We start from the raw sequence: 12,040 nt of genomic DNA on the forward strand, positions 1-12,040 counted from the left end.
TTGTTTCCAGGGGACTCTAAAAAGTGAAGTTTGTTGTTCAATGTCAAGAAAGTGACTGTTGTAAGACTACATTTGCTGTTGTGAGTTCAAGGCCTCCTAACCACCATCTATTTCCCAGTCTCCACTTAAACTAAGCTAAATGGTTGCTGGATGTAGCTTCAGATTTAGATAGATAGATATACTTTATTGATCCCAAGCTGGGAAATTTCAGTTAACAGGTCTACGGGTGTGACTGTGCAGTGTGCAGCAGAGCATACAGGAACTCACGTTTTATATGAAGGATTGTGGAGTTTGAAGTCTCTCCTGTCAGAAACCTTGCAGTGCAGGTCAAAGGTTTGCCATCATCTTCCTGAGAACCAATAAAGGTCAGATTTGACACAGTTTCGTATGTGTTGCTCGATAACACTTTGGTGTATGAGGAACTGTGCATGTCTTTAAAGTTCCAAGCAATGAATGGTTCATTTTTCTTGCATGTGTAGGAAACAGAACAAATGACACTTGTTGCTACGCCCTCTGTTGCCTCTCCAGGTTTCTCGACCATTTTGATTTCTTTGTATGGACCTGGAGAGGAGATGTGCTAGTGAGGCTTAGAGCTAAACAAGAAGATTCAATTCTAATCCAAACAACAATTTATCTCTGTCTCTGTACTCACATTCAACATTCAGCCTTAGCTTTCCAGTGGCACTTTGACCACCACCAGGGACGTGCACATGACTATAGAGGGGCAGGGGCTCAACATCAGAATTTTTTTTTTTCAGGCCTTAATATCAAAATTAATTAATTTGGCGGTGCGTGGCGCAGTGGTTAAGGCGGCCACCCCATGTAGAGGCTACAATCCTCAACGCAGGCGTCCCCGGTTCGAATCCTGTGTCGGGCAGACCTTTCCTGCATGTCATTCCCCCTCTCTCTGCCTCCCCCTTTCCTGTCTGTCTCACTATGTGCTATCAAATAAAGGCAAAAAGCCTAAAAATATACTTTAAAAAAATTCATTAATTTAACTACACATCTATATGTGATAAAACCTAGAAATGACTACTGTGACTGACTGCTACTGTGCATGTTTCAGAACAGCAGCAATATTTACAACAGCAAAGTCACAATTAGCCTACCGGTAGTTGCTGTTGTAAATATTGCTGCTGTTCTGAAACATGCACAGTAGCAGTCAGTCACAGTAGTCATTTCTAGGTTTTGTCACATATAGATGTGTAGCCTGTACTTCTATTTTGCACTTGCACTCACATGATTTTTTTTCTGCAAGCCATGTTAATGTGCACCCAATACCATATTAGCCTACCAGTTCAGAAGTCATGACTCTGTTTCAGGAAGTTAGGAAACTGGTCCAGCATATTGACTGCAGTCCTGAAGGCGTGCAGGCTTTCTCTATTGACTAAATAGTAACTGTAATTTAATTAAATTAATGAATTTTTTTTAAAGTATATTTTTAGGCTTTTTGCCTTTATTTGATAGCACATAGTGAGACAGACAGGAAAGGGGGAGGCAGAGAGAGGGGGAATGACATGCAGGAAAGGTCTGCCCCACACGAGATTCGAACCGGGGACACCTGTGTTGAGGATTGTAGCCTCTACATGGGGTGGCCGCCTTAACCACTGCGCCACGCACCGCCAAATTAATTAATTTTGATATTAAGGCCTGAAAAAAAAATTCTGATGTTGAGCCCCTGCCCCTCTATAGTCATGTGCACGTCCCTGCGTAAGTATATTAAGTTCATCGAGATAGCCGCTCAATCTGTTGTAGACAACTCTCTCCATTATTTTGGAGAGTGTGGGTAAGATAGATATAGGGCGATAATTAATCATATCATTTTTATTCCCAGATTTATATATATGGGGATGATTTTTGCGATTCAAGTTAACTCAAGTTAAAAAAAAATTTAATTTGAGGCGTGAGGCGAAAACAATCTTTCCCTCCCCCCCACTCTCCCCCTCCTCCCTCCTCCCTCCTTTGTGCAAAATCTCCTGACTCTCTGACCTTTGGAAGGTTCGAAAGGAACATTTTCGGCAGATTTGAGTTCAAATTTACAAGTCTTTTTGTCAACAGCTCACAAACGCTAAGAGGCTGAATTGTATGTTCACCAGGCAGGGGGCTTACCCATCCACTGTAGTAATTTTATGCACAGCTCCACTACTTCCTGAACTTTAGCCAGTGCTCTATTTCCTGTTTTACATTGGACAAACTGATTAATCAGGTGTGTCTGACGACCTCAGACACACCTGGATTAATCAGTCCAATAATGTAAGACAGGAAATAAAGGAGTTGTGGAGCTGTGCATAAAGCCAATTGGTAAGTGTCAAAGGTCACAGGGGTCAAACATCAAAGGGAATCCAGCCAATCCTGCTTTTTCCTAACAAAACACACGCTTTAAGTTATCATCATGAAATATAAATATGTTGTATATCAGAGAGTCCTCTATCAGAATATTTTGGTCCCGTTGCTCTAGGGGCCCCGTGGGGCCCCGGGGGGCCCTTGGCTTATGCTCTCGCAGAGTTGGTTCTCAGGGTGATGGATGAGGGCCTCACCATGAGTCCACAGGCCAAGTTTCAAGTGATTTGGTCGGTTTCTATGGAAACGGCGGCCTGCAGGAAACAGAGGAATGCAGCTGTTATTTCTCAGTAAACACACATGCACAATCCGACGAAAAGGTGCTGCATTGCCTGCTCCCTCCTCGTTGTGACTCGCAAAAGTGAAAGTGAAACTTAAGTGAGAGCCGGGTTCCTGCCATGCTCCTCAAAGCTGCTTAGTGCCAGTGAAGGCGATACAGACCCCCTTGGGCCATGACAGAGGTGTCATTCAACCTGTTGTAAGTCGATGTGCCATCACAAAAGTTATGAAAATATGAAGGTTGAAAAGTTTCTTAGTGTTGGTTTAAAACCTGCAGAATCTTTGTGTTCACAAAGTCCGAAAATGGCCAGTTCCTGCCCTCAGGGAATACAAATATTGTTGACACAGCTACACCTGCACAGTAAAGGTTAGAGAAGAAGTTGCCTGCACATGTCTGAATTAATTCTGAAATTTTCATTTACAAGTGATAGTGCACATGTTTTCTGAAGTGAGAATGTACAGCCCTCTCTAAGTTATTTTGTATTTACTTTCAAACATCGCAAAAAAAAAAGAGTACTTGTCAAGAATAAAGAGGCACCAGTGAAAAGACTGAGTCTCTTTTATTTACATAGCCTACAGATTGCGGATCTGGTGTGTTTATCAGAATAATAAACACTGTATGTCTGTTTGTCTTGTATTTTCAGGGCTTCAGAGGTCTGCAGGGTAAAGGCGGTGAACCAGGGGCTCAGGGCAGAGAGGTGAGAGTCTGAACCTGCTGCCTGTTCATTTATAATGAGGAAAACCTGAATGAAATCAGATTGTAACAGAAGCCACATGTCCAAACTCTCAGGGATACAAAGGAACCAAAGGAGTTCGGGGAAGATGAGGAGACACCGGGCCTGTGGTGAGTTAATCCCTATTATAGTCAGTGAACATAAGTGAAAGTGAAAGTTAAATTGTGCAAGAGTAAAACATGCCCCCATATGGCTGTGCAATGTTGTAAAGTAAATATGCAATAAACTCAAACGTGAAAGTAAAAGTGAAATGAAAATGAAAGTAATGGTAGTAAAAAGGTATGTTTGTGTTAATGATGACTAAATTTAAACAAGATCAGATAAGAGAAAGTAAAAGTTCAGACAGGATATGTAGAACAGGAATGAGGGTGAATTCCAACTCCTCTCTCAACCCTCAAGCTCAACTCTTAACCTTAGTAGCCCTCAATCAATCTGCACTACAAATTGCCCTCCGGGGTCAATAAAGATCTCTTGACTTGACTTGACTCAAAACTAAAAGTCAAGGGCTATTTTGTGACTGAGAAATGGGACACCCCTTAAATGCAGATATGTTTTCAGACTGTGGGGGGTTTGGCATTAGGTTATTATTTTTTATATATTTGCACTGTTAACCCTGTCAGTTTAACCATAAGCCACAAACATAACATACCGCATACCACGGCTTATTGAAAGGTAAACACCAGCTGTAACTATCGGTAGATAACTCTGCTTAGAACATTATTGGCGATCACTTACATAGAGTGTTTGGTCTGAATCACGGGTCTGTCAGTCACTCTGCTCTGAGTCGAGGAGAAAACATTTATCGTATCCTACAGTTTTTATCCAATGAGGAGAGAGAACGGCATGCAGGGCTGTGTGTGCAGCCAAGGAACGCCGTGAATGTGGCGACGTAGGGACGAGGACTGTTATGGTGCGTTCAAGGAAACTCGTTTTTTTCCGACCTGTGACGTCGTACCAGTTCGATCTGGTACATAGACTGTACAAAAAGACGTACTGGTACGATTTCACGGGTCGGAAGTTACGAGTGGCCGTTATAGTGACTTTCACCGGTAAAACAGGTCGGAAAAACACGAGTGGGTTGCCTGGAACGCTACAAAGTCGTAAGTTGTGACTTGAAGCTGTAATTTATGATTTCAAAAGCCTGCCTGGAACGCAGCATTAGCGAAAACGACCGGATCACTCACTTCTGCTTTAACTTAAATGATTACATTTATAATGGTACAAGTGGTTCCAATATGTTGACACACAACCCCTGCAAGCACATTGTCAGTCTTTTCACAAGGCCAAGTACTAGCAGTAGCCTACTTGGCCTTGTGAAAAGATAGTTTTGTCTTTGCCTAACCAGTGGAAGGAACACATTTTTGTGGTGAGTAGATTTCGTTTCTTAAAAAAAGAGCACATCCACTTCTTCATTGTCTTTGAAGGCACAGACTGAGAAATTAAACTTATGTGCATGTTCTTTTCACAAACCATTAAACCACACCCACAATACTGGTTCCTTTTTTTCACAAGCTTCACATGACGTTTCACCTGGCATAACAAATAGAGGGGAATACAAAGAATTTAGCTTTTAAGACCGAATCACAGTCGACTCGCAGTCAGAATGATCATTTAATTCAATTAAATGTATGTAAGTAAGTCAGTAATGTTGGTGGATGTGTGAGAAACATCTTCCTCCTCCTGAGATCAGAGATCGGAGCTTAACAGTGTGGCTTGACAGAGAAAGAGCCACACTCATGTCATGTTCAGATGATAAAATGTTGTCTTGGCTATATTCATAGTGTGGGACACAAAACTGGGATTTACATGTAGTGTGTCAAAGAGGACTCTGTATTTTCTTTCCTGGATTTGTTGACCAGGTTCAAGCTACATCCTGAATTATTGTTCATGACGAATAATTAACATTTTGATGATGAGGATGGTTATCTTTGTGTGTACTAATTTATATTTACAGTACGTCAAGGAAATGTAAGACATGTTCGCACTAAAAGTAACTCTGAGTATTGCTCTTTCTCTGCTGCACTAGCCAACATATTTTGACAATGGCATTATTATGCAGTTTCTCAACATCAGCCAAAGTTGGCATTTACAACACTTTTTCATACAATAGCATAACTAAAAAAAAAAAGCAGGCCCTGGTTTTTTACGTTATACATGCTAGTGAAAATGTTATTAGTTTAAAATAGCAGGTCTTTAAACTTTCAATTAAAAATCATATATGTTCACCAAGGAAGATATGGCAGTGATATTTGGAATTTATTTAATACTACATTTTCTTCTGGGCGGCCAAATGTCAACGATGCAGTAAGAGAGTGTGAAAAGATTATCTTTGAGTGTGGACACAAAACTAAGAGCACTGTCCTCTGTGGCATGTGAAGTGTGTGAGTCCTAAGTGCTCAGCACACTATGAATGTTTCACAGTAGCCTACTGCATGTCAAAAAGTTGTGGTTTGTTTTTCATTGGTGAGACTGCTTTTTTATATGTATACACACATCACAAATTACAAAGTAAAGAATTTTGTCATCTACAAAACTGAAGAGAAGAGAAGGGAGGTGTGGTCTTTATCATCAGGCCACTCCTTTTCAGCAGCACCACATACAGCCATAAAAGGTGGAAACAGAAGTCATCCCGCCATCACAAAATGCATTTCCTCCTGATCTTCGGGATTGTGCTTCTCCCTAAAGGCAAGTTTTTATTCTGCTGTTTGTGTGTTTTAATGTTTTGTAAAAAGAAAAGAGGGGGTCATTCCAGTTTACATGCCAAATTGTGGCAGTAGCCTACTATATCCACTATTTATTTATTGTTTTGCCTTTGGTGATCTTTACTTCTTCCTGCTGTTTGTTTTTGCACTTCACCTGCAATTAAGCAGATAAAACTGATTATTTTTTATTCTGTTGTCTGTCTGCCAGTCTGCCGGTCTGTTAAAAAAAAAAAAAAAAGCCAGGTTAAAGCTGCTTTTCCAGCTTTTTGTTTTTGGTAGCTATATTCATAATTTAGATTTTTCATACATTTCATTTTAATTTTAATTCAGACTTGTTATGATCATGTTTTCCTCCTCTTGTTGATATAAAAAGGATAATTGTTTTGTACTGATCTGAGTTTTGCATTTCATCAGCCTACTCTCTGAAATGCTTTGAGTGTATGCCGTCGCCCGATGGGTCACCTTGCAAACAAGTGGAAAAAGAATGCCTACCAGCTCAACAATGCTCTTCGATAAATGTAGGCACATCCATCCTGGGTATGGCACTTTGTTTATTGTTATTTTCTTCTATTTTGTTATTTGTACATTGTTATTTATTGTGAATTTCATGGCACAGTTACACAGTTACAATGGCTTAATCACAAAAAAACAGTATCAATGTGTTTTTCAATAAGAAAGAAAGTCCCTGAGAAACGTCACATCACTACTGATACTAAAGAAATTGAGGTGGTAAATGAGTTAAATATTTAGGTATAACTCTAGATCCTCAATTTAAGTTTGACACGCATAGAAGTAGGGGTGAAAAAAAGTATATTAATTAATATTAATAATAATTAATAGTTACCATTACTTTGCACCCCTTTCCACTACACAGTTACAGTTACAACTCTACTCGACTTGGTTTAGGTGCTTTTCAGCCACAGCTGAGTTCTTCATTCCTCCTCAGTAAAAACAAAACTTATCAACCAGCGCATCCAGCGCTAATTAACGACTCTGTGAGTATCCGAGTATTCGAGTAGTGAAATGGTACGGGGGGGGGGGGTCGCTGCCACTACTTTAAAAAATCCTAGAGGAAACACTGCACATAATATTGTTTGCACTTGAAAAAAATTAATTTATAAACATTTATTTTAACTTTTATACATTTTAGTTTCAATTTTGGAAGAAGAAATTTATTTAAAGCTCATGCTTACATCATGCATGTAAATAGTTACAATAAAACATTTCAAAATGCATGTGCCGCTCGGTTAAATAAATAAAAATCAGTTGGTCATATTTTGTCTTTGTAGTTTTCTTAAAATCTCGTCTTGTCTCGATCTTGGGAACGCAATCTCGTGTCTCGTCTCGTGAGCTGAGTGTATCGTCACACCCCTATAAAGAAGCTATCTAGGGCGATTTTAGTATTCAAGAACATCAGAGGCTAAGCGGTGGCCCCTGTCGCGCCACAGTGGAGTAGCTCACCAGCATGATGTACCTTGCAAAAAGACACTAGACTCTAGAGTTCATACAGACTGCAAAGTAAACCACAAATTACCTACATAAAATACTGATGTATTATATCCTTTGCCACTTAAATAAGTGCATATCAAACAGGTGCCATCTGACACCACAGCACCTCTGCTCTACCAATCTTGCTTAAACATTTCATTTTCATAAGATTAGAAAACCCTCATGCAAATAATAATCAAGCTCAAATCAAATGAATAGAGCAGAATCAAAACGTACTCATCTGTTAAAACGTACAATACTTCAAAGGGGTACCTCCCAGTGCAAGATACACACCTATGAAATTCTTTACCATCAGAAATTACAGAACTAAAGAGGTTTAGTGTGAAAGTTAAACATTGGCTCAAGTAGCCCAAGAGGCAGCAGGAATGTGAACGTTAATTTCTCACAAGTCATTGTCAATACAACAGCACTTTACTAATGTTTAATGTTAAATTGAACTTGCGTTTAAATCTACATTTCTGTTACAGCGGGCGCTGTAGTAAATGTCAACATGAAAACTTGTGCTATGGCTGAGCAGTGTCTCCAGGGTTCGATCAACTGGGGAGTCAGCCGAGTGACGTATGGCAGCAAGTGTTGCAACTCTGAGCTCTGCAACACTATGGATGTCGGAGGTGAGTAGGCTATTTATATTCCACTATTCTTTGCGCCCAGAGCAAATTGTTCTTGTTTAAATTTGGCATGTAGTTCCCTGTGCAAAAACAGTTTAAATGAGAGTAGATGTAAGTAATGACATGGAGTACATGCTATTCTTACAGTATTCTAACATTCTTAGTCAGACTGAGTATTTCACCTAGGCCTATAACAAATCCAAAATTCCAAGACAAGTCAGAAAATTACTTTTTCCTCCGCTGCCATCTGTTACAGACGAGCCCAAGGGCACAGTACTGCAAGTAGGGCTGCAGATACTGTATCATCAGACAGTGACAGTCAAATAACACATGCTACACCTTTACATTGTGTATTTAATAGCTACCTGTTATTTAACGATCAATGAAACCACCACCATATGTCCATAAGACATTAAATAAGCCACAGAAGAAGAGAAGTGCATTGCAATCATCACCATCTACCTCCCCACATAAAATCAACAATTTCTGTTCTGTGTTACAGCATACTCAAAAAATGCTCCCAATGGTAAAAAGTGCTACTCCTGTGATCAAAACGAGTGCACTACCGTTACGGAATGCAAGGGTGAAGAGGACCGCTGCGTCTCACTCTCAGGTACAACTGCGAGTCTCTAATTATGTCCCAAAATGTTTTCTACTTATAGATACATTAAAACTTGAACCTCACACTAACTTTTATTTTCATTTTCTTAGTGACGGGTCCTGTCACAGTGACCATGAAGGGCTGTATTACCAAGAATATGTGTCAAAGTGCAGATATGTTACAAAACCCTGGAGCAGAATATAGCTGCTGTGAGGGCGACTTATGTAACAGTGCCACCAGCGCCAGTGCTGGTCTTCTGCTCCTGATGGCATCGCTGATCTCTATGTACATGATCTCTTAACTGAGAAAACAGAGAAACAAATGTTAGCCCACTGCTTATTTTTTTGTACTTTAATCTGCATTTTGCCTGCAGTGAGTGTGAAAGTAAAAAGTTTATTAGGCAAAGTGTGGCAGTATCCTTTGGTAAAGTTATGATTCTGAAATCAAACATGTTTTGATGCTTTTACTAAAAAAAAAAGATGGCTTTCTGTGATTGTACTTGTTTTCAATATTTTCTGTTATTCAAAAATAAAAAAGGAGGGGATCAAACTGGACATTGGTTCAGGAGTGAACTGAATTTTCTCTTTTGTGACTTTTACAGTATGTGCTAGCTGCTAGAGAGATTTTCTTCTGCTGGGGCTCAGGGTCAGTGTGAAGAACAACACTGGGGATCCTTACATCTTACTGTATACTGAAGAGTATTTGTTGAAATACACTTGATTGAGTAGAACATAAGGCTCATCAATGCACATTGAACCAACACTAGTGTGATGATGCCTCAGTTCTGCCTGACTCATTCACAATCTGCATTTGGCCTGTAGTGAGTGTGAAAGTAGAAAGTTAATTTGGCAAGTGTGGCAGTATCCTTTGGTAAAGTTACGATTCTGAAATCTATTATTGATCCAAGTTGTAAATCAAAAAAGTTTTGATGTTTTTACTTAAATAAAGATGGCTTTCTGTGATTGTACTTGTTTTCTTTGAGTTTTAAATATTTTCTGTTATTCAAAAATAAAAAGAGATCAGGAGTGAACTGAATTTTCTCTTTTGTGACTTTTACAGTATGTGCTAGCTGCTAGAGAGATTTTCTTCTGCTGTGGCTCAGGGTCAGTGTGAAGAACAACACTGGAGATCCTTACGTCTTACTGAAGAGTATTTGTTGAAATACACTTGATTGAGTAGAACATAAGGCTCATCAATGCACGTTGAACCAACACAAATATGATGATGCCTCAGTTCTGCCTGACTCATTCAGGTCTGACATACAGTATATGCAAATTTGTGTTGCCTATAAACTATCTAAGTGGCTATCCATATCAAAGGACAAACGCCATCAAGTAAAAGCACACGTGCAGCCATAAATTTGAGATCTGGTCACAGTGAAGACCGTAGCACAGGACAGCATTTTTATACTCATCAAACTATTCACACACCTAATTTTTCTGGGTTATTGTTTAACTTCTTCTCTGTCTGTATCTGCTGCTAATTTTTGATGAATGCAAAACGCACAACTGAAAGCAGTGGTGAGAGATTTTCTTGAAGAGGACATACAGTTATGGCATGTATAAAAATGGATTTGCTGAAGCCTTGAATTTGATGTGAATGATTACAACTGGCAGCCCACGACCCGGAATAACAGAGGCAAAATGGCAGAGAAGCATAATCATGATGTTTATTCAGAAGATGAGTAAATTCATTAAAGTGACATCTAAATTGACATAATTCATTCTTTAAATGAAGTTTAAATGTGAGAGCATGCATATGAAAGCAAATGTATTGTACAGCATTTGTATTAATCAAAAATAATAAAAGCAATATGGTCCTGTCGGGTTGTGATATTTTCCTGTTTCCATGAAGAACTTGAATTTTGCCATACATTTGGAAACTCTGCAACAAATTAGAGGAAAATTGGAATCAATTAGATTCTGACCACAGGAGAGTCATGTAACCACAGTAAATACATCAGACATGTTCTACACAATATAACTGGTCATGTAGCCTATTTATCTGGTCTAAAGTATCTACATTTGACACCAACTGTCGTGACAAAGTTGTTTAAATCTTCAATTATCTTATTTCTCACACACATATAATTAAATTATGGTTTGATGTATTTTTTGATATATTTCTTTTAATGTTTGGTTTTGAAATATGAGATAAATATCTTTACCAGATATGAATTAGGTGTTTACTCACCACTCATCACCAAACAGGCGTGTCACAGAGCGGTGACTTCCGTTTCCTGGATCAAATAGACAATTTGACAGTTAGACAGTTTGGTTAAACACAACAGTAAGTACTTCAAAAGAGGAAGAGGAAGGAATAGCTGTGCCCTGCCAAGGAAACTCACTCTCTTGGGGATGAGAAGCATGGTTTGAAGATTTAAGTGCCAAAGTTTACAGTGGTGGTGTTGTTTCTAAAGGAGAATGAGGGAACCCACACACATTTGTTTTAGTCTTGTCTGCTTACTGTTAGGGTCGTGTAATGTAGTTGAGGAACTCTGATAGCACTTACAAGTAACCAACACTGAGGTCTGCAGTGTTACCTTGGCGTCTGTAGGGTTGATAAACGTTATTTTTGTGTTAGCCTATTTGATATTCTCAGTGGATGTCTTACATATATTTCCTTTAAAATGTGTCATGCAACAGAAGAATGAAACTGGTACCTTGAAAATCTGTTCCAGAAAGACTTCCTATAATGTGATGTAATAAAAATTAACAAAATATAATTTTATATATAGATATACACAGTATACAGTATATATACATTACGTTTGACCATATATATTTATATATATATAATTTGTCAAATGTCTATACCTGGGTTTCCCGTCGTTGTTCCAACCGACACGTTCATCCACTTCTCGACTGAAAGGGGTCGATATAAAACTTAATGCAATTGGGAATCACAGGTGAATCTTTGCACTTGTTGTTAGGCTTTTGGCGGTGTGAGGTGTTGTGAAGTGTTCTTACCGGGAAAATCGGCTCCAAATGGACCTCCTGTGGGGAAAGCAAAATGTAACTAATTGTCAGGATGGGTCAACTTTGTCCAGCTTGTAAAAGAAACAGTCTGCTGACAAACCGTTTTTCTGGTCTTGGTGGTCTCTCCCTGTCCTCGGGATATCCCCTAGACATTTTGATCAAGGTAAATTGATTTAAGTAAGATGAGGTAGAAAGGCTGTGCACAGATTTCATCAATCACTTTTATTTCACAAAAGTCATTTTTTTAAGAAGCTTACCTGGATACTCTATCCCATAGTGATCTCCTGTA

At 39.1% G+C, this 12,040-nt stretch overlaps 1 protein-coding gene across 1 annotated transcript; it reads left to right on the forward strand.

The window, feature by feature from the left end:
- The first annotated feature begins 6,526 nt into the window (after positions 1–6,526).
- On the forward strand, positions 6,527–9,670 carry LOC310999570 (urokinase plasminogen activator surface receptor-like). Its single transcript, XM_083990045.1, has 4 exons — positions 6,527–6,592; positions 8,032–8,175; positions 8,675–8,785; positions 8,884–9,670. Exons 2-4 carry the CDS (start codon positions 8,055–8,057, stop codon positions 9,072–9,074), a joined length of 423 nt encoding a protein of 140 aa, XP_083846171.1. The 5' UTR covers positions 6,527–6,592; positions 8,032–8,054; the 3' UTR covers positions 9,075–9,670.
- The last annotated feature ends 2,370 nt before the right edge of the window (positions 9,671–12,040 follow it).

This window comes from Trachurus trachurus, assembly GCF_905171665.1.
Source record: "Trachurus trachurus genome assembly, chromosome: 16".
NCBI classification, from domain to species: Eukaryota; Metazoa; Chordata; class Actinopteri; order Carangiformes; family Carangidae; genus Trachurus; species Trachurus trachurus.

Bases quoted from the DNA above. Each gene is read 5' to 3' on its own strand.
- LOC310999570 (XM_083990045.1), top strand. From the start codon at position 8,055: ATGAAAACTTGTGCTATGGCTGAGCAGTGTCTCCAGGGTTCGATCAAC. The intron at 8,176-8,674 runs GTGAGTAGGCTA...TCTGTGTTACAG, and splicing joins CAACACTATGGATGTCGGAG to CATACTCAAAAAATGCTCCC. The intron at 8,786-8,883 runs GTACAACTGCGA...TCATTTTCTTAG, and splicing joins CCGCTGCGTCTCACTCTCAG to TGACGGGTCCTGTCACAGTG.